The sequence below is a fragment of the Salmo salar genome, chromosome 01 (genome assembly GCF_965601325.2).
Source record: "Salmo salar chromosome 01, fSalSal1, whole genome shotgun sequence".
Classification (NCBI taxonomy): domain Eukaryota; kingdom Metazoa; phylum Chordata; class Actinopteri; order Salmoniformes; family Salmonidae; genus Salmo; species Salmo salar.
In genome coordinates, this window is record NC_138291.1 from 176685630 (window position 1) to 176709188 (window position 23559).

At 40.7% G+C, this 23559-nt stretch overlaps 1 protein-coding gene across 1 annotated transcript in view; it reads left to right on the forward strand.

Moving 5' to 3' along the window:
• fbn2 (fibrillin 2) overlaps positions 1-23337 on the forward strand; it is a 213287-nt gene extending 189950 nt beyond the window's left edge. The window contains exons 55-65 of the mRNA XM_045693798.2: positions 1929-2060; positions 3291-3416; positions 4797-5003; positions 6113-6238; positions 6636-6758; positions 7471-7587; positions 8360-8488; positions 10103-10222; positions 12450-12678; positions 15255-15417; positions 20373-23337. Of these exons, the coding sequence (XP_045549754.2) occupies positions 1929-2060; positions 3291-3416; positions 4797-5003; positions 6113-6238; positions 6636-6758; positions 7471-7587; positions 8360-8488; positions 10103-10222; positions 12450-12678; positions 15255-15417; positions 20373-20756 (1856 nt within the window). The 3' untranslated portion in view covers positions 20757-23337. The remainder of the gene's footprint in view (positions 1-1928; positions 2061-3290; positions 3417-4796; positions 5004-6112; positions 6239-6635; positions 6759-7470; positions 7588-8359; positions 8489-10102; positions 10223-12449; positions 12679-15254; positions 15418-20372) is intronic.
• Positions 23338-23559: the final 222 nt, after the last annotated feature.

Sequence of the window (23559 nt, forward strand, 5' to 3'; positions counted from 1 at the left end):
CTTTATTTTTGTATTATTATTATTTATTTATTTATTTTATTGTAGAAACACCAGTATACATACAGGAAGTATACCAACAGACAATGATAACATATGCTAGTGGATACAACAAATTACAGATTTTACAAAGACCTTAGTCAACACTTTTTTTTGGTTACTACATGATTCCATATGTGTTATTGCAATGTTTTGATGTCTTCACTATTATTCTACAATGTAGAAAATAGTAAAAAATAAAGAAAAACACCTTGAATGAGTAGGTGTGTCTAAACTTTTGACCGGTACTGTGTGTGTCATCAGACCCAGGACACATAATTATTTTTAAGGTGTTCAATAGAATAAATTACCATTAAAATAAATAAATATAAATATCATATAAATAAACATAAATATCAACTATAGTAGGGTCATCACATTGTGTCCTTTCAGCCTCCACAACTGATTTCACATCCCCCAGATAATACCAACAAAAAATAAAGAGTTGAGGTCACCTCACAATACTTACAACTATATATAAAACAACAACCTTTTTTCACCATCATTTCTCCCCGTGGGCATATAATATTAAAACAAGGCAGGTTATGGAGGGTTTACACACGTCCAAACCTTTCACAGTAGCTGGACAAAGATCCAATATAAATACAAAGGGAGAATGTCCACTCACCGTTTTACTGCTTTCAAATAGGCCTGTGTTTTTATGAACATAATGGGAACCATCTTACAGATAAAATCGCGTTCTCACATCTCCAGAAGTTGTATTGCAAGCGCGCAACGTGAATCATTCTAATAAGTTTGGTTGTAATAAACTTCAATGAAAAACAAACATGCTCTTTTTTTTTTTAAACAACAACTAAAACGTAATGAGATCATAAAATCTCCAGGATAAATAAGACACATTGCTGTTGAACCAGCCTTTGTTATAGAATGCCTAAGGGAGGGCTTGAGTTTTTAACATATGAAACGGAAAACATTTTTCCAGGTTACAGATAACTTCTAAATACAAGGTTCACCAGTATTCACCGAGGTACTCATCTCTCATTTCATGATGAGCACGTAGCCTACTGTACATCATGGAAGCCTACTGTACATCACGCATGTCCAAAATGTGATCTGCATGACTAAAATAATGTGGGCCTGTCTACAATGCATAGATTAAAAGGGAATGTTAGCTCACTGGTTTACTCCACTCAAACTTTGATATTTTAATAAAGCTTTAGTGATTAAGATTTATTTTCCAAGCCAAACCCTTTATTGAATGTCTTGACTAAATCGCGATTGCATTGGGCAGACAAAAAAAAAGGCTTAATTGAGAGGAGGGGAGGCAATGCTTGGTTTTTAATCAAATAAAAAATAACATTTGTTTTTTTTATTATATCTCAATAGGAAGTATACAAGCACCAAAAGCACGTTAGGTAACTCTTGTTCCATGTTCATATGGGCAGTGTGCGTCACAGCTGGATAGACTGCTTTTCCACTGTCAAAATCCATGCCATAACCATCTGTGTTACTGCTAAAACAAGCTTTTGGTTGGTCTTAAATATCCCCATCAGCACTGCTGGAAATTAGCACTTTGGATCATGTTTTTAAGGACACACCTCAAATATTTCCACCTCACCCATGTGAGCTCAAGCCAGCTGAAATAAGACAGGTAAATTGCCAAACCTGGTGTTATGGCTGCAAAATGCCAGTGTGGCAGGTTTTACATGCCGAAATGACAAACTAACGTGCGTTTGACACTAGTTCTGTCTTAACGCCAGCCGGAAATAGAGCCCATTGGGTGTGAATCGTTTCTGAAGGCACTGTATAACACGAGGTACATTTGTAATTTCGGATGAACATTAAGTCTACAGACAAGGCTGAGAAATCGTTCATACTTAGTAAAGAACATATTTCTTTCATACAAAAATACTGTGTTATCATTTCCTCAGATCTGGATGAGTGTTCCGAGGGGCTCCATGACTGTGAGTCCAGAGGCATGACCTGCAAGAACCTCATCGGCACCTTCATGTGTGTGTGCCCGCCGGGGATGGTGCGGCGCCTGGACAACGAAGTGTGCGAGGGTGAGGAAACATTGATAGAACTGTTCAACAGTGATGTGTTACCATTTCACTGTGGTCGTTGATAGAACTGTTCAACAGTGATGTGTTACCATTTCACTGTGGTCGTTGATAGAACTGTTCAACAGTGATGTGTTACCATTTCACTGTGGTCGTTGATAGAACTGTTCAACAGTGATGTGTTACCATTTCACTGTGGTCGTTGATAGAACTGTTCAACAGTGATGTGTTACCATTTCACTGTGGTCGTTGATAGAACTGTTCAACAGTGATGTGTTACCAGTTCACTGTGGTCGTTGATAGAACTGTTCAACAGTGATGTGTTACCAGTTCACTGTGGTCGTTGATAGAACTGTTCAACAGTGATGTGTTACCATTTCACTGTGGTCGTTGATAGAACTGTTCAACAGTGATGTGTTACCATTTCACTGTGGTCGTTGATAGAACTGTTCAACAGTGATGTGTTACCATTTCACTGTGGTCGTTGATAGAACTGTTCAACAGTGATGTGTTACCATTTCACTGTGGTCGTTGATAGAACTGTTCAACAGTGATGTGTTACCATTTCACTGTGGTCGTTGATAGAACTGTTCAACAGTGATGTGTTACCATTTCACTGTGGTCGTTGATAGAACTGTTCAACAGTGATGTGTTACCATTTCACTGTGGTCGTTGATAGAACTGTTCAACAGTGATGTGTTACCATTTCACTGTGGTCGTTGATAGAACTGTTCAACAGTGATGTGTTACCATTTCACTGTGGTCGTTGATAGAACTGTTCAAGACTGATCCCACTGGGCACAGATGTCAGTTCAATGTTTAGTTTTGATTTTATATTTGGTTGAGTTTTCAACTAACGTGAATTAAATGTAAAATCAATGTCATTGGATTTAGGTTAAAAGTTGGGTGAAAAATGTTGCAAATCTAATCAGTTTTCCACGTTGATTCAACGCCATCGCATAGGTTTTTGGGGTTGAAATAATGTGGGAACAATGTTAATTCAACCAGTTTTTGCCTAGTGGGATGTGAGATTGCATATTTTTGGGGGGAGATGCAAGTTTGATTTTAAACATATATCGCCCCTCCTTCTACTGCATCTTTAACTTTCTATTTGTCTTTCTCTCTCTACCTCTTCATCTTTTACTCTCTCTCTCTCTCCATCACATTCTCACCACCCTTTTATCCCTCCCTCCCTCTGTCTGTCTGTCTGTCTCTCTCTCTTTCTCCATTCAGATGAGAATGAGTGTCGTAGCAAGCTGGGGATCTGTGAGAATGGTCGTTGTATCAACACTATAGGCAGCTACATATGTGAGTGTGGAGGCGGCTATGAGTCTGACTCTACACGGACACAGTGTCTCGGTAAGAATCATACGCACTCCTCCGGAACACACGGAACACACTGTGTGTGTGTGTGTGTGTGTGTGTGTGTGTGTGTGTGTGTGTGTGTGTGTGTGTGTGTGTGTGTGTGTGTGTGTGTGTGTGTGTGTGTGTGTGTGTGTGTCTGACAGTCAGTGTTAGGAATATTCTCTGTACAGTATATGTCTAAAATTAGCTAGAAGTCGTTTATTTAATTAGTGATACAACAGCTTTTTCTCCCGACCACTTGCCAAAATAAAAATGACACTTGAGTAACAACTAGAGCAGACAGTAGTCTTCTTCTTTTTGTTAGCGCCTGTGCTACATCTGGACGGCTACATTTCCTCTCCTGCATAAATGTCTGTGCTTTACAAAAAAAAATGGAAATGGAAAAAAATAAGACATTTAAAAATGTCTTACAAACGGCTGTTCTTTTTTTCATGTGTGTAATGTGTTGAATGACTTGTTTAAATGTCTGTCTGTTCTGTATAGAGCCTGTGTTCTAGCGGCAACTCTCCCGGTTGCTCTAACCATATTCTTCCCCCACCGGAGAACAGGCTTCAAACCCCACCAACGTCCCTTCTGTCTCTCCCACTTATCTGTCTCCCCCTCTGTTTCATAACACCTGCATTACTTGCTGTTTGGAGGTTTTAGGCTGGGTTTCTGTACAGCCCTTTGTGACATCAGATGATGTACGAAGGGCTTTATAAATACATTTGATAACTGCCTCAATAAAGTTTAAAAAAATGCCCCAAAATATATATCTAGAGGAAATTAGCATTTCACTACAATCGCATTAACATCTGCTAACCATGTGTATGTGACCAATACAATTTGATTTGATTTAGAGTATATTCACTGAGTGTACAAAACATTAAGATTTAGTTGCACCCCCCCCTTGCTCTCACAACAGCCTCAATTCGTCAGTGCATAGACTACAAGGTGTCGAATGCGTTCCACAGGGATGCTGGGCCATGTTGACTCCAATGCTTTGGGTGGTGGACCATTCTTGATACACACAGGAAACTGTTGAGTGTGGAAAAACCCAGCAACGTTGCAGTTCTTGACACACTCATACCGGTGTGCCTGGCATCTACAGTGCTACCATACCCTGTTCAAAGACACTTAAATATTTATCTCCACCCTCTGAATGACACACATACACAATCTGTGTTAGAATTGTCTCAAGCCTTAAAAATCCTTCTTTAACATGTCTCCTCCCCTTCATCTAGACTCATTCAATGGATTTAACAAGTGACATCAATAAGGGATCATAGCTTTCACCTGATCAATCTACGTCATGGAAAGAACAGGTGTTCTTAATGTTTTGTACACTCAGTGTATAGACACATACAGTCTTGTCTGTTCTGCCCCTCTCTCTAGACTACAGGGAGGGCTTCTGCTTTACCGAGGTGCTCATGACTATGTGCCAGATGTCTTCCAGCAGCCGGACCCCCACCACCAAGTCCCAGTGCTGCTGTGACGGAGGCCGCGGCTGGGGTAACCAGTGTGAGCTCTGTCCCCTGGCTGGCACGGCAGGCTACAAGAAGCTCTGCCCCCACGGCCCGGGTTACGCCACCGACGGCATGGGTGAGAGATCAAAGGGTTTGGAGTTATAGAGAATGAAAAGGGTTGAACAGTGGAAGTGCCTGTAGGGAGAAGTGCCTTGATGATAAGGCTTAAAGTTACAGGTTAAATATATATGGCTTTCTGTCAGGTGGTCACGAGTTTCTTCTACGCTTTTTAAATAATTCCAAATAGGCCATTATTCCCTTTCCCCTAGGCACTACTGTAGATCTGAAATGATTGGATAGGTGTAAACGATATGGCAAAATGCCCGCCCAAACATTCAAAAGGCAAGATGTAGCAATTACCACATATTAAGTCCAAAGAATGATCCAGTGAAAAGAATGTCAGGAATGTCACCTAGCCCTAGGCAAGAGTTCAGGATGAGTGCTTCAGTGTTATTTTTAGGCGATCTCCAAGACTGTCAACTCTGTAATTCATACTAGTTTTTTTCTCTCAGGTTGTCCACTAGAATGCAAGAGTAACCGAGCAAACCCTTGAATTGAATCAAGATTAGTAATCGGAAAACAAAAAATTATACATGGGACACGGAACAAGCCAATTAAATTGACCCTATGATGGCCACTCAATATTTTCAGTGAAAAAAATAAAAATAATTTCTAAACGGTTTTGATTTAGGAAATCTGTTCCCAAGTATTACCACGAATCAATAGAGAGGTGATCATGTCTCAATGTAATCAAGGTAGGAAATGATTATGTTATTGTCAAAAACAACATCTGTTTGGGCTTACTTCCACTCAATTTGCAGTGTACAAATGATTAGAATTATGTTTCGGCCCCATGACCATCCACTCAGAAAATAATCACCCGTGGCTGAATCTAATTGTCAACCTCTGCTTTACACTATGGGTATATTTCTTATTCAGCTGAATGGTCCCGTCTTCTCTGAATGGTCCCGTCTTCTCTGAATGGCCCCGTCTTCTCTGAATGGTCCCGTCTTCTCTGAATGGGCATGTCTTCTCTGAATGGGCCCGTCTTCTCTGAATGGGCCCGTCTTCTCTGAATGGGCCCGTCTTCTCTGAATGGGCCCGTCTTCTCTGAATGGCCCCGTCTTCTCTGAATGGTCCCGTCTTCTCTGAATGGCCCTGTGCTCCCTGTCTTTTGTCCTACAGATATAGACGAGTGTAAAGTAATCCCTGACACGTGTAAGAATGGACGCTGCATCAACACCATGGGATCCTACCGCTGCCACTGCAAACTGGGCTACACCGCCACCATCACTGGAACAGCCTGCATGGGTAAGGCACATTCCACTGTTACACTTCTATTGGTCAGAACAGTATTATGATGTGACATGGAGTCTGTTTTAAAACCTGGTGAGTGGTTGTGATTGAAGGTCATTGTAACTGTTTTAATAAAACCTGGTGAGTGGTTGTGATTGAAGCCCATTGTGAATGAAACAATATCTATGATTTGTTGTATCAGCGATTTAGTGCAGGGCTGGAGCAAAATTGCACTCCAATACCAAGGCTGTGTTGGGATACATGAAAAATGCATCGTTCTCTCCTTTGCTTCTTTGAAGTTGTCACTAATTCGACCATTTCCCCTTTCACCTATCAGATCATAGATAAATGATTACAACAAGGCGCTCAATAACCCCTCCCCTGTTGATCTTCTGTGTTCTCTTCCTGTCAGATCTGGATGAGTGTGTCATGTCCCCCAAGCCGTGTAATTTCATCTGTAAGAACACTGAGGGAAGTTACACTTGCTCCTGTCCCCGTGGTTACGTGCTCCAAGAGGACGGCAGGACCTGCAAAGGTACAGGGAAACTACAGCTCCCATGATGCAAAGCAACAGTCTTTTTTTTTTTTAGCTCGATGGCTGTCTGTGGGATTTCTAGATTGGATAGGGTTACTTAGCGGTATTATAGGCTGGTCCTAGATCTGAGTGTGCTGTGCTGCAAACGTCTATGGTCATTGTCACATCTTGACAAAACAGATCTAGGACCAGGTTAGAAGTTTTACAGCTCAAACCCAACATCTATCAGCTTAATTTCAACGGTACCTGCTGAACTGTGTATGCGACCAATAAACGTAGATTTTATTAGATTTTTTTTCTAGCTAGCTAAAGTGATCTCTTCATTATTAGTGAGTGATTAGTGAGTGCTGTCCACACTATAGGAATAGAATAATGAGAGGACAGATGATGCTCAAAAGCCAGTCATTACTGTAGAGTTGATCGGCCTGTATCACACCGTGGTGACAGACCTAAATTACAGTGACTCAGTACACTGGTTGAATGAGTCATGAACAGTGCTGGAATGAATTGAATCGCAGCATAGGGGCTCTATCCATTGAAAAGGGGTCAACATAAAATAATCGAATGTTGTGTAATAACAGGGTGTAATGTTTTGTGTGTGTGATCTGAGAGCTTTGGTTTACTCTGTCTGTGTGTGTGTGTGTGTGTGTGTGTGTGTGTGTGTGTGTGTGTGTGTGTGTGTGTGTGTGTGTGTGTGTGTGTGTCCGTTTAGATTTGGACGAGTGCCAGACCAAGAGGCACAACTGTCAGTTCATGTGTGTCAACACCGTGGGTGGATTCACCTGCAAGTGTCCCCCTGGCTTCACCCAGCACCACACTGCATGCATAGGTAACGTCCGTGGGTGGATTCACCTGCCAGTGTCCCCCTGGCTTCACCCAGCACCACACTGCATGCATAGGTAACGTCCGTGGGTGGATTCACCTGCCAGTGTCCCCCTGGCTTCACCCAGCACCACACTGCATGCATAGGTAACGTCCGTGGGTGGATTCACCTGCCAGTGTCCCCCTGGCTTCACCCAGCACCACACTGCATGCATAGGTAACGTCCGTGGGTGGATTCACCTGCCAGTGTCCCCCTGGCTTCACCCAGCACCACACTGCATGCATAGGTAACGTCCGTGGGTGGATTCACCTGCCAGTGTCCCCCTGGCTTCACCCAGCACCACACTGCATGCATAGGTAAAGTCCGTGGATGGATTCACCTGCCAGTGTCCCCCTGGCTTCACCCAGCACCACACTGCATGCATAGGTAACGTCCGTGGGTGGATTCACCTGCCAGTGTCCCCCTGGCTTCACCCAGCACCACACTGCATGCATAGGTAACGTCCGTGTTAATGTTTTAAATTAGTCTACTGCAGCTACAAGCATAACGCCTTAATTCAATCAATTGCTTATGTTTCATATGTGATCTTACACTAAACTGTACCAGGGTTATGTTCAGTAGGGCACACCTTTTAAAACGGAAAACAAAAATGACAATTTCTTATTGGACAAGTTCACAAAGACCCTCCCTGTTTCAGTTAGTTTTTTTCTGTTTGGTGCCCAATGAACACAACTCAGGTAAAATACAAACTACATAAATACAATGCTCTCTCTGTCAGATAATAATGAGTGTGTCGGGGAACCGTCCGTGTGTGGCACCAAGGGCATCTGTCAGAACTCCCCTGGCAGTTTCAACTGCGAGTGCCAGCGGGGCTACGAACTGGACGACACCGGGCTGCACTGTGATGGTAGCTACAATTTAGTTTATTTTCCTTTCTTCATTCCATTTCTTACGGGAAACATCCACATGACACACTTCATATGAATTTATGCTTTTTGTTTCAATAAATCGGGGTGACAGCGTAGCCTAGTGGTTAGAGCGTTGGGCCAGTAATCGAAAGGTTGCTAGATCGAATCTCCGAGCTGACAAGGTAAAAATGTGTCATTCTGCCACTGAAAAAGGCAGTTAACCCCCTGTTCCTAGGCCGTCATTGTAAATAAGAATTTGTTCCTGACTGACTTGCCTAGTTAAATAAAAAATATATATAATTATGAGTAGCATCATTGAACAATCATAAGGAATTGTTCAATATTTTTAACTTATCATTACCATATCATCTCACTGTATGTAACCTGATGGCTAAGTTTGCATTGCACAGTTTCCTCACCTCCATAAAACCTGAAGATATGATGTCCCCGATCAACCAATGCCATGGTTTTGGTGAGCTGGTGGTGAAATCTGTATCTTAAGCATATATGGTTGGTAGAACTGTGGGATTGAACCTCAGTGGCAGAGATAAACCCCTGGTATACAAAATGTTTTTGGCAGTTTGGTGGTAGTTTTTCCACCTGTATTGTCAGAAGCAACATATGAAAAAAAAGACATAAACAATAAAAGAAAGAAACAATGAAATTAAAGATGAAAATATATTTTAAAGTTACGACTTAACAAAGTGGCACTACTGTTGTAAAAGCGTACGAAATCAAGGCCTACTTGACTGTTCTCTCTAACAGCATTTGGCTGACTGCTATTTCAAGGCCTCAAACCTTTCGCCAACTCTCCTTTTATTGAAGTCTCCACAGCGTGGCAATGCCCAAAACTACAAGTCCTACTGGCACTATCTAAATGAACTCTGCACCATCGCTCTACAAACAAAATAATGAACTTTCAAAACCCAACAAAGAATAGTTTGGTACGGGTTGACTGTAAGTACAGTAAGTACAGTAAGTACTGTACTGGGAGAGAATTCAGGGCAGTGGGTTGGTTTGTGCCATGGACTCTGTAAAAGCTCAAATCCCAGGTGGAACGTTGTTGTCCTCTGTTTTGAGCTAAAGTTTACCCGGTTTGCGTTACTCGAAAGCAGTGGAGATGAATGGATATGATTTTTGTTTGACTAAATGAAAAGCATTCCGCTTAAATAGGCAATTTTTCCACATCTATAGGAGTGTGTATTAGATACAGATACCGAGTCATTATGAAGGATCAATTATACACACCAAGGGAATCCATACAACTAGGCAGCTAAAGGCAGATTTCTTCTCCTAGCATTTTGGGTGTAAACGCAATTGAAATACACTAATGTAGATTTCAAGCATTATATATATATATATATATTTTAGAGTTGCTGGTGCAGGAAACTTGCAGTGGGTGCAGAGTTGTTTCACAATTGCATCATACTGCATTGTACAGTAGCTTAATGTTGCAATCCAAATCTGCAATGTAACCATGATGGGAACGGTGATGATGATGATGATGAATAAGAATTAGGAAGATGGTGATGATAATGATAACGATGATTATTAGGATGGTGAAGATGACGATGGGCTAATGCATATGTGTTCTTCTGCCGTTTGACCATCAGACGTGAACGAGTGTGACAGTAACGACAGGTGCCAACATGGCTGCCAGAACATGCTGGGCGGCTACCGTTGTAACTGCCCTCAGGGCTACACACAGCACTACCAGTGGAACCAGTGTGTGGGTGAGTGCCACACACACACACACACACACACACACACACACACACACACACACACACACACACACACACACACACACAGAGGGCGCTACTTTGGGACACTGATGATAACTACATGAGTTGAAAGGGAAAGTGCAGATTTTTGGCAGTTAAGCCCTTTTTCTACTGACCCAGATTCAGATGAACTCATGGATACCATTTGTATGTACGCTAGTTAGCCATTGCTCTAACGCTAGTTAGTCATTGCTCTAACGCTAGTTAGTCATTGCTCTAACGCTAGTTAGTCATTGCTCTAACGCTAGTTAGCCATTGCTCTAACGCTAGTTAGCCATTGCTCTAACGCTAGTTAGTCATTGCTCTAACGCTAGTTAACCATTGCTCTAACGCTAGTTAGCCATTGCTCTAACGCTAGTTAGCCATTGCTCTAACGCTAGTTAGCCATTGCGCTAATGCGATTTAGCAACTTCCTTCAAACTGCACACCTAGAGATTGGAAGGTTGGGAGTTCGATCCCCAGCAGAGTCATACCAAAGACTGTAAAAATGAGACCCGATGAGCTTTAAGAAGATATATTGGGGGTAAGGCACTGTGATACAGTAGCGTCCTGTCCAGGGGGTGTACTAGTATATCAAGCTGCCTCACGCTACAGAAACAGGAAATATGCTCCTGCTCCCATGAGCTGCTCTGGGTCACACAAGCCAAGACTTGTGCAAGGCTACTTACTTATATTGACGGTTGAGTTAAGACTTGTTTTGCGTTATATGTTTGCAACCTGACCATTGATTAAATCCGTGCACTGGTTTTACTTCGCTGGGCGTCATTAAAGTGTCCATCACAAGCTTTGTAGCCCTTTCCTGCAGTCAAGGACCAAAAGCGCCCTCTTTGGCCTCATTGGTGGAATGTTATTCATATTTTTCATCATTTCATCATTAATACATTATTTATTTTTAAACGACCAAAATCCAGTGTTTCTATGTCAAACTGTTTTGTTATTTTTCAGTCTTCTGTGATGTGTATATAAAGTGTAATATTGGGATCCAAACTCAAAATGTAATACATTTAAACTCTATATCTGACATGGTACAGGTGTCTTCTTTTCTTTCAGCCCATAACCATGTGTGTGAGATGTATACATTTGTTTCAAAGTAGATTTGTTTAAGACTACCAAGAAACACTCTGTGTGACCCTGATTTAACCCAATGAAACACTCTGTGTTTAACCCAAGAAACACTCTGTGTGACCCTGATTTAACCCAATGAAACACTCTGTGTTTAACCCAAGAAACACTCTGTGTGACCCTGATTTAACCCAAGAAACACTCTGTGTGACCCTGATTTAACCCAATGAAACACTCTGTGTTTAACCCAAGAAACACTCTGTGTGACCCTGATTTAACCCAATGAAACACTCTGTGTGACCCTGATTTAACCCAATGAAACACTCTGTGTGACCCTGATTTAACCCAATGCAGTAAAAGGTTTTAATAGCCATTTAATAAATGATCGTTTTTTTGGTTTGTGTGCTCGTAAAATGAGTTGTAGAGGACAGGAGTATTATATTTCTTAATGCATCTAACAGAGAATGCTAATTTATCATCTTGTCTGTTGGGGGCGATACCTAACTTCTACTTAAGTCGTATTTTCACTTAGTAATGCATTGTTGTCAATGGGAGATAGAATAAAAACCATTGGAAGTTAGGATTCAGCACATAGAGTTAAGATAAACCAAAGGTTATTTAGATAATTAAGTAAGATTCTGTTGTATGGTTAAATTCATTAACCCAGAAAATGATGTAAAAGTGCTGTATGTGCATTGGCAGAAGGGTACTTTCAACTACTTACTGCAAACAAATGTTTTGAAAACATATTGGAGTACCTACCATTTACAGGTCTAGTAAACAGAACCACATTGCCACCTGCTGGACATTGAGAGAAAGGTTCTCTCTCGTACCAATGGGTTCCAGAACGTTGATATTAGTACAGTAGTGTTCTTAATGTTCTATAGATTAATTGTGATCCACTGTCAAAAAGCAAACGCAGTGTCTCCTAGATTCAGACATTTCAGCTTTAGGTGTATTTTGCAATGCTGCTTTAACCCTGGGGTATGGGTCACAGCAAGGTGTTTCAATCATTCTATGTCCTTGTTGACCTCAATAACAAGTCAAACTAATTCTCCTAACCCCCCCCCCCCCCATACTTCCTCTCTAAACTCCTCCTCCTCTCCTCTCTCAGATGAGAACGAGTGCTCCAACCCGGGCAGCTGTGGATCAGCCTCCTGTTACAACACGCTAGGCAGCTTCAAGTGTGCCTGCCCCTCAGGCTACAGCTTCGACCCATTCAGCAGCAGCTGTCAAGATGTCAACGAGTGCTCCAACAAGAACCCCTGTAACTACGGCTGCTCGAACACAGAGGGAGGCTACCTGTGTGGTTGCCCGCTGGGCTATTTCCGCATGGGCCAAGGGTAAGGAGTCAGGGACCTGGAGCTAACTCTGCAAATAGCACTGCTGGGTGATTTGAAAAGTCATAATCAATCAATCATTTATATAATAATGCTCTTAGCAAAAAATGGTATCTTTAATTTACAATCTGTAGAAACTATGAGAATAGAAAGGTTCAGAACTTTTTGTGAAACAGCACAGTTTAAAAATATATGGCCAATAGAAATCAAACTGGAATGTCTTCAGAGATAGATGGAAGGGGTTGTGGGTAGCCGAAGGATGGGACTAAAAATAAACAAAAGATAACTATTGTGAAATGTGTCTGTAAAATGTATATAGTAGGTATAAGCTGGAAGTAGAAGCCTAAGTGTTGTTGCCCATTACTTTACTCAAATTAGGGGAGGTGTGGCAGAGTTAGGGGGAAATATATATATTTTAAAAATATACAGTACCAGTCAAAAGTTTGGACACATCTACTCATTCAAGGGTTTTTCTTTATTTGTACTATTTTCTAAATTGTATAATAATAGTGAAGACATCAAAACTATGAAATAACACATATGGAATTATGTAGTGACCAAAAAAGTGTTAAACAAATCTAAAGATATTTGAGATTCTCCAAATAGCCACCCTTTACCTTGATGACAGCTTTGCACACTCTTGGTATTCTGTCAACCAGCTTCACCTGGAATGCTTTTCCAACAGTCTTGAAGGAGTTCCCACATATGCTGAGCACTTGTTGGCTTCTTTTTCCTTCACTCTGCGGTCCAACTCATCCCAAATCATCTCAATTGGGTTGAGGTCGGGTCATCTGATGCAGCACTCCATCACTCTCCTTCTTGGTAAAATAGCCCTTACACAGCCTGGAGGTGTTTTGAGTCATTGTCCTGTTGAAAATAAATGATAGTCCAACTAAGCCCAAACCAGATGGGATGGCGTATCGCTGCATAATGCTACGGTAGCCATGCTGGTTAAGTGTGCCTTGAACTCTAAATAAATCACCGCCAGTGTCACCAGCAAAGCACCCCCACACCATCACACCTCCTCCTCCATGCTTCACGGTGGGAACCACATATGCGGAGATCATCCATTCACCTACTCTGCGTCTCACAAAGACACGGCAGTTGGAAACAAAATCTCAAATTTGAACTCATCAGACCAAAGGACAGATTTCCATCGGTCTAATGTCCATTGCTCGTGTTTCTTGGCCCAAGCAAGTCTCTTCTTCTTATTGGTGTCCTTTAGTAGTGGTATCTTTGCAGCGATTCGACCATGAAGGCCAGATTCTCGCAGTCTCCTCTGAACAGTTGATGTTGAGATGTGTCTGTTACTTGAACTCTGTGAAGCATTTATTTGGGCTGCAATTTCTGAGGCTGGTAACTTTAATGAACTTATCCTCTGCAGCAGAGGTAACTCTGGGTCTTCCTTTTCTGTGGCGGTCCTCATGAGAGCCAGTTTCATCATAGCGCTTAATGGTTTTTGCGACTGCACTTGAAGAAGCTTTCAAAGTTCTTGAAATTTTACGGATTGACTGACTTTCATGTCTTAAAGTAATGATGGACTGTCGTTTCTCTTTGCTTATTTGAGTTGTTCTTGCCATAATATGGCAATATTTGGTGTTTTACCAAATAGGGCTATCTTCTGTATAACACCCCTACCTTGTCACAACACAACTGATTGGCTCAAACGCATTAAGATGAAAGAAATTCCACAAATGAACTTTTAACAAGGCACACCTGTTAATTGAAATGCATTCCAGGTGACTACCTCATGAAGCTGGTTGAGAGAATGCCAAGAGTGTGCAAAGCTGTCATCAAGGCAAAGGGTGGCTACTTTGAAGAATCTCAAATCTAAAATATATTTACATTTGTTTATCACTTTTTTGGTTACTACATGATTACATATGTGTTATTTCATAGTTTTGACATCTTCACTATTATTCTACAATGTAGAAAATAGTAAACATAAATAAAAACCCTGGAATGATTAGGTGTGTCCAAACTTTGACTGGTACTGAATTTACCCCAAAATATATGGCGGATTGGAAATGATGCAGTCGATTAAGTTGATGGAAGCTACAATCTATCTGCAATATTAAAGCTGATCTTTCCCCCCCCCAAAAAAATAAAAAAGGAGGCATTCTGTCAAATGCCAGATGGCTGGTTCATCTTTAGCCCAGTGGGTCTAAATTGGGATTTTAGAGCAGAATTATCATTATTTGGCTTATAATGAGGGCATCAAGGAAAACAATTAGCCGTGTTTTAGATTTCTGGTCCCAGTCCATCCGTAAGGAGGGGATGGGATTGGGTCAGGGCCCTTAGAAACACTTATTGAGACGGGCCCCTCAGGAACAGCTTAGCTTTTGACTTGTGTTTCCCAATCTGTTTCTCTGGGATTTCTGCAAATATTTGTTCTACCCCAGCACTAGCACACCTGACTGTTATGTTTCATTTATAATTTCATGGGTAATTTTCAGAAGGATTTCCGTTTGTTGTAAATGAAGAAGTTGTCTACTCACTGTCAAGTACTCTCTCATGCTCGTCTGTGTGCGTGCTTGTCTGGCTGTGTGTCTCTGTGTGCGTGCCTGTGTGTTGTTCAGTCACTGTGTGTCAGGCTTGGGCTTTGGGAAGGGCCAATATGAGGGGCCAGAGATAGAAGACAACACTCTCTCCCCAGAGACCTGCTACGAGTGTAAGGTCAACGACTACCCCAAGAAGCACGGCCGCAAGAGGCGCGACGCCAACGGAACGCAACCCATAGAGGTACAGTATATTGGGAGCATTGACACTTCAAACAGTAGCGGTAACATGGACCTGTTGGAGTGTCTGTTCTCTATTCTGGAGATTTCTAGATGTATGTATATAGAGAAGTGAAGGGTTACTGCCCGCTTTCATATGACGCACAGAACTCTCATTCCATTAGTGATTCTCCGTTATTCCATTAGTTCTAGGACACAGACTATCTCATCTCACATTTCAGTTAGCACTGGCCTAATGCACACTGACATTACATAGTCCTTCTTAGTTAGTTATGCCAAGGTGTAACACAGCAAAGCAAAATTAGTTCTGTGAAAGTTCCCAGAACCATTCGCTAGGTTGGCGACAAGTGTTCTCATAAAAACAAATATAATAAATTCAGTCATGCTGATGATCATACAAAGTTTGTATAAAACGTTTGCCTGATGTTGCAAGAACGTTCCTATAACCCATTTACTTGGTTCTTTAAAGGTTGACAGAATGTTTCTTTAGGTTGTGGGAACATTGTGGGGCTATGACAAGATAGGTTCCCAAAACACTAAAACTGACATTCAGATATTGTTTCTATCAGGGAGCACAAAACATTTGTTAGAAGAGGGTATGAGGAAGGCGCATGTGTGTACCGATAAGATGCATGGGGTGTGAATAGCTTAGTTGTGGTTATACGTACAAACCAGACAACAGTTTAAATTTAAGCCTCTAAAATCGATAGATCAATGCCTTTGGAAAGTATTCAGACCCGTTTACTTTTTCCACATTTTGTTAAGGCTGTAAAGAATTCTGAAATGTTTTTTTCAATCTACACACATTACACAATAATGACAAAGTGTAAACATGTTTTTTGAAATTTTTGCAAATGTATTAAAAATAAAAAACAGAATTCTTATTTACGTAAGTATTCAGACTCTTTGCTATGAGACTCGAAATTGAGGTCAGGTGCATCTTGTTTCGATTGACCACACACTTGTCTATATAAGGTCCCACAGTTGACAGTGCATGTCAGAGCAAATACCAAGCCATGAGGTTGAGGGAATTGTCTGTTGAGCTCAGAGACAGGATTGTGTCGAGGCACAGATCTGGGGAAGGGTACCAAAAAACCTCTGCAACATTGCAGGTCCCCAAGAACACAGTGGCCTTCATTCTTAAATGGAAGAAGTTTGGAAACACCAAGACTCTTCTTAGAGCTGGCCACCCGGCAAAACTGATCAATAGGGGAGAAGGACCTTGGTCAGGGAGATGACCAAGAACCCGATGGTCACTCTGAAAGAGCTCCAGAGTTCTTCTGTGGAGATGGGAGAACCTTCCAGAAGGACAACCATCTCTGCAGCACTCCACCAATCAGGCCTTTATGGTATTGTGGCCAGACGGAAGCCACTCTCAAGGAAAAGGCACATGACAGCCCGCTTGGAGTTTGCCAAAAGGCACCTAAAGACTCTCAGACCATGAGAAACCAGATACTCTGGTCTGATGAAACCAAGATTGAACTATTTGGCCTGAATGCCAAGCGTCACGTCTGGAGTAAACCTGGCACCATCCCTACGGTGAAGCATGGTGGTGGCAGCAGCATCATGCTGTGGCGGTGTTTTTCAGCGTCAGGGACTGGGCGACTAGTCAGGATCGAGGCAAAGATGAACGAAGCAAAGTACAGAGAGATCCTTGATGAAAACCTGCTCCAGAGTGCTCAGGACCTCAGACTGGGGTGAAGATTCACCTTCCAACAGGACAACGACCCTAAGCACTCAGCCAAGACAGCGCAGGAGTGGCTTCGGGACAAGTCTCTGAATGTCCTTGAGTGACCCAGCCAGAGCCCGAACTTGAACCCGATCGAACATCTCTGGAGAGACCTGAAAATAGCTGTGCAGCAACGCTCCCCATCCAACCTGACAGAGCTTGAGAGGATCTGCAGAGAAGAATGGGAGAAACTCTCCAAATACAGGAGTGCCAAGCTTGTAGCGTCATACCCAAGAAGACTCGATGCTATAATCGCTGCCAAAGGTGCTTCAACAAAGCACTGAGTAAAGGATCTGAATACTTACATAAATGTAGTATTTCAGTTTTTTATTTTTAATAAATTAGCAAAAATGTCTAAACCTGTTTTTCCTTTTTTTATGGGGTATTGTGTATAGATTAATGAGGGAAAAAACTATTTAATACATTTTAGAAGAAGGCTGTAATGTAACAAAATGTGGAAAAAGTTGAGGGGTCTGAACACTTTCCAAAGGCACAGTATCCCCCAAGCAACCAGTAAAGTGTGAGCGGTCAGTTATATACAGCGAACCAATCTGTGGGTAAAGCGACGCTGCGACTCAAACCCAACAAGCCATGGCTTCCCTTAGAGGAAAAGACAAAGAACAACTTGGAAATGCAAATGATAGCAGCAAACAGCTGAAGGATATCCAGGAAAACATAGCTAAAATGCTCTCAATGCTCACCAAAACAAACTGTTACTATTTGTTGTGAAAAAAGTAGATTTGCTCGAAAGTAGAGTATCTTGTCCGATATGAGAATGATCTGTTATCACTACATCATACATTTTTGAATCCAGTAAATTGTTGAGTGCATTTTTGGAAATAAAAATGTAGTCAATTCTTTCCAGCTGAAATAATAAATGTAATACAAATATTATATAAATGTCATAAAGCAAAAATATACACAAATAATACATTATCTGATAAAATGTATTTAGAAAGGGGCACAAGACATGGATGTCCTCTCTCCCCCCTCAAATATAAACAAATCTTATTTGCAGATGATCTCCTGTTATACCTGACCAATATTGAAAACGCAATGCCCCCTTTGCTAAAAAATATTTTCAGAATACTCTAAATTCTCAGGATATAAAATGATCGTGGAGAAAACAAAATAATGGCAATAAGAAAAAGATAAAGAAAAACTCACAATAACTCACGTTACTTTTCATTTACTTTAAATCCGTCTGTCTGTATATTTCAAGACATAGCATATGAGGTTGCACTGAGATACCTGATGGGTTGGGCGATACTTTTCTCATCAATCATCTTAAAAAACATATACTTAAAAACTGGAAATCAACCAATCCTCCATCCTTTACGCAATGGAAAGTGTGATGGCGACGGAGAGAAACAAAATGTTGCAGTTTGAGGCCATATCACCCCTGCCCAGACCCACTAGCACACACCCCCTTCTCCAAGTGATGCGGGCACTGGAGAAGGGGGTGTGTGCTAGTGGGTCTGGGCAGGGGTGATATAGTTGATGTTTGTATGATGTTGTCGTTTGTATGTGTATGTTTTGTATTGTTTATAAAATATTCAATAAAATCGTACAAAAACAATCATCTTCGTTGATGCTAGAATGTTGACAGAACAGCCTTTCTGAGTTCTTTAAAGATTCCCTGACCATTTAATTAGGTTGTGGGAACAGTGTGGGGACATTACAAGAGAGAGGTTCCCAAAACACAAAATATGCTCAGTTGTTTAAGTTAGGTTGCACAGGACATTCCCTTAATGTTGTAAGAATGTTGACAAAACCAAGGTTCCCAGAACATTTAATTAAGTTATGGGTGTTGTCTGGGTTGTTGCCAGAATATTCTTGTGATATTCACATAGGTTGCACACAACATAATATTCCATTCATGTTCATGCAATATACATTTCACCTCATCTTGGAGATCCTCAGACCTTTTCAAGAAAATGTATGAAATGTTATATTTAAATTTGACAAAGTATTACCACAACATTCTCAGGATGCAAATGTGTAGCTCCTTAAAGCAGGTTGGAATACATCCCCATTATGTTTCTCTCCAGATTTAATGGCAATATATAATATATGCTATGAACGTCATAAAAACAGACTTATTTGGAAATTGTGGAACATTATGCAACATTGTGGGAATGTTCTTTGTGAATATCACAAGAATATTCTTGCAACATTAAGGGAATGTCCTGTGCAACCTAACTTAAACATTGTATGAATGTCATATTTTGAGCATAATTTATGTTTTGGGAACCTCTCTCTTGTAATGTATCCACACCGTTCCCACAACCTAATTAAATGGTCTGGGAACCTTTAAAGAACTTAAAGGTTGTTCTGTCAACATTTTTGCAACATCAAAAGGAATGTTTTGCGCACCCTGATACAAACATTATCTGAATGTCAGCACAACTGAACAGTTTTATTGTTTTGGAAACCTCTCTCTTGTCATAGCCCCATAATGATCCCATAACCTAATGAAACATTCTTGGAACCTTTAAAGAACAGACTAAATGTGTTCTGGGAAAGTTATTGTAACGTCAGGTGAATAATCTTTGCACCCTAAAAGAAACATTGTAGAATAATACGCACAACTGGACAGTTGTGTTTTGGGAACATATCTTTTGTGATGTCCCCATCAGAATGTTACCACAACCTAATGAAACATTCTGGGAACCTTTAAAGAACAGACAAATGTGTTCTGGGAACGTTCTTGCAACATCCCCCAACTCTTTTATACAAACATTGAATAATCAGCACGACTGGACAGTTTTTGTGTTATGTGAACATTTGCTGCAACCTAACGAATGTTCTGTGAACTTTCACAGAACCAATTTTGGTTTTCTGGGAAAACATTACTGGTACATTGTGTTATTACGTTACCTGGAAACCTAATGAGAACGTTTGGGGAATGTTCTGTGGTGGTTGTTACAGATGTTGTTTACGACATTTTAGTGAATGTTAGAACATTCCAAGGATATTTCATTTAAAAAACAAAAATAAAGGATTTTGGCAGGATGTTATCATCCTTATGTTAGATAAACAGTAATTAGAACTTAATGGGAATCTAATGTTCTATTTACACAGGCAGCCCAATTCAGATTTTTTTTCCACTGAAAGACAAATTAGTGACAAAAAAGTATTTGGAATTGGGCTGTGCCTCATTGACAGAGTCCATGGTTACTTAGTAAGTTAGTAACCCCACGGCGTAACCCTGTCTGTCTCACCATCAGCACAACAAGGTGAGCCTAGCCAGTCTGGACATGGAAGTTCCTGTCACCCTGCTGCTCAACGTGTCCCAGCTCAACCCCAAGGAGCACATCCTGGAGCTGGTGCCCGCCATCAAGCCCTTGGTGGGCCACGTGCACTACGTCATCACCAGCGGCAACCAGGAAGGTCTGTTCCGCATCCAGCAGCGTGACAGCCTCTGCTACCTGCACAGCACCAAGAGGAAGGGGGCACTGGCGGCACCGCAGGGGTACACGCTGGAGATCGCCAGCTTGCCGCTGTACGGCAAAGCCCAGTTCAAAGAGCTGGAGGACCGCCGGGACCAAGACTACCTCACGGGTGAACTGGGGGAGAACCTGCGCATGAGGCTGCACATCCGATTGCAATAGCTGGAGTGGGATTGGGGAAACACAGGGAAACACCCCTTGTTTTCCCTTCAAACTGGTGTTTTTCAGTTCACCACCATTTTAAAGCCAAATGATATGTGGAAGGAATGTTGTTGTTTTTCTTGTTTGTATTTTTTCTTGTTTGCATTTTTGACCTCAAAGTACTGTCCAGAATCTCTCTATGGCAGCCCAATTCTAAAAAAAATATAAACTTTCACTAATTCGTCTTTCAGTGGAAGATCAGAATTGGGCTGCCTGTGTAAACACAGCCTAGGAAAAGAGAGTGACTCGAAGCATGAACATGAGACTTTACATCTTTCACAAGTTCTCCCTGGATATGAGTGACCTCATGCCATGACCATGTACACGAGTGGAAGACCAAGAGCAAGACGTGATGTTCAAATTACCTGGATAGTTTAGTTGGTCAGTTCAGGGTAAGGAAATAGCATGTGATGTTCTGGCGATAGGCAGGCTGTGAAAGTACACATGACTAGTACATCTGCAGCATGGTGAGTTGCTACAATACAGTTGACAATTTTATGGAGGTCAGCTTGGTTATTTTAGTGACTAGACACACTCTTGGTGAATTCATAGTTGACTGTTTCAGAGGTGCCACAGCCTCACATTCATTTTTGTAATGGTCCGACAGACTATTGCAGCTCTGCGGCTGTGAACTTATCAATTGAGTATTACAGGGCATAGCATCCTCCTGTAAGATTTTGTATTCTCAGCCTATTGGTCGTGGTAGAACATTGTCAATATGGGATTGGTGCCTCGAAAAGGGAAACTGACATTTTAGGACACAACATGGAATCACATCATTATAAATAATAATAGTAATAAAAAAAAATGGTATTCTTACATATGTACATATTAACAATCAGTATTTCAATTATTGTGAACTGATTTTTGTATTTATTTTAGTATTTAATACAAAGTTGTACAATATTAGTCAAATTCACATCTAATAAAATGACACAAAAGAAAGTGTCATTTACGTTTTTACACACCCTCAATTTGTATTCTCTACGTGTATTACAGAAACACCCATCAGTTGTTAGAAACACACGTTTTGTCTAATATACAGGAGTATGTATGTTCATATTGCACAATTACCTCAACTATTAGTCTCTACAGATAAGGCTATGTGACCAATGAAAGCATGTATCAATCCAATTTCTTAAATCAGCTGTTAAGGATATGGGTTTAATAAAATATTGTTTTATGTTGAATGAAAATGATCATGGAAGTCATTGAGAAAGAGGTGGGCCTATCCCACTTAGGGATGCTTCACTCGTTGAAACATTTAGCCAAAGAGAAGTGTCTTACAGTAAGAAATATGAAGCTGTCTGGAGGTGTAATGTACGGTCATATGTAATCAAGGACTGTAGATGTGGTGAAAAACCTTATTGTTGTTTTGCTTTGAGATTGTCTTCCATTCAAAAGCTTTTATTTTATTTCCCTCCGTGGCATCAGTTCTCAAAATGTAAGTCCCTTTTGGTTGGAGGATTTCTATACTCGCTAAGAAGCAATAGCAAGTAGACCACAGAAACCAGGACATTTTTTGCCATTTTGTTTAGATGTTTAAATATATCTACACAGAGTAAACTAACAGGGGTACAGTCAATAATGTATATAAACACTAGATCACCCACAGGGGGTGTTGTTTTGAAGCCACTGCGCCACCATCTTTGTCCTCCACCATTGTTTTAAAGGTTTTGGAAAATATAGAAATGCATTTATCAATGTCTATATTGCAGACACCTTATCACATACTTTTACATTATATTATGTGAACTGAACTAACCTGTAAAGTATACTTTTTTGAAAGTACTGCTACTGTCCCCACTACAACAAAGAAATACTTAGATGCATGTAATTTTGTCCTTTAGAATTCCATTCATTCATATGGAGGACTGCGCCTTCTGAGCAGTACACTTTTAGAAGAAGAAAAACGTTTATTTTTTTTTAAATAGGGTTATTTCGGCTGTCCCCATAGGAGCCAAAAAAGGGTTCTTCAAATGGTTATCCTATGGGGACAGCCGAAGAACTCTTTTAGGTTCAGAACCTTTTTTTCCTAAGAGTACCAATATGGTGGCAATGGCCTCAGAGCCTCTCATTGGCCAATACATAGCATCAGCAATCTAGTATTTATATACATGATTGGGTACAATGAATCATGTAAGTACACAAACATGCAATAGCCTTTTGTAATACAGTTTTTGTTGTGGCGATGTCCTACTAACAATGTGTAATACAGTTACGTAATAATGTAACATCAACAGTAAGTAGGAGTATTGCTACTAGTATTATAAATGCTCCCTACTTAGGATGTTTATAATGAAACCATTAGACAATATAGATGTACTGTAGCAATGTTGAACTGGTGCTCAATGATAACAGTACTGTATACACAGACATATTCAGAAATTACAAACTTACTGCATCGATGCAAAGACAGAAAATTTGTGTCAAAACAAATGTATAACAGTGTGTTTGTTGTTGTATTTTGTACTCTTGAACTGAACGTATTTTTAACATGTTACCGTGCAGTTGCTCACAAATAGATATGTGTGAATCTTTGTACTGATGTCCAGTTTTATTCATTGTAAATCTTTTTACAGTAAATGTGTTGTTTTTTGAGGTGTAACAGAAAGGTGTATTTCTTGAACTGTTTACTTTGCTAAATAATATTTGTGCTGTTGAACATAGCATGCAACACCAGTATCTAAATATGTGACAGCACAGTTCTATGTGAGCTTAAGTTAAATGTATTTTTTTTCTTCTCGTATTTAGGTTTGATAAA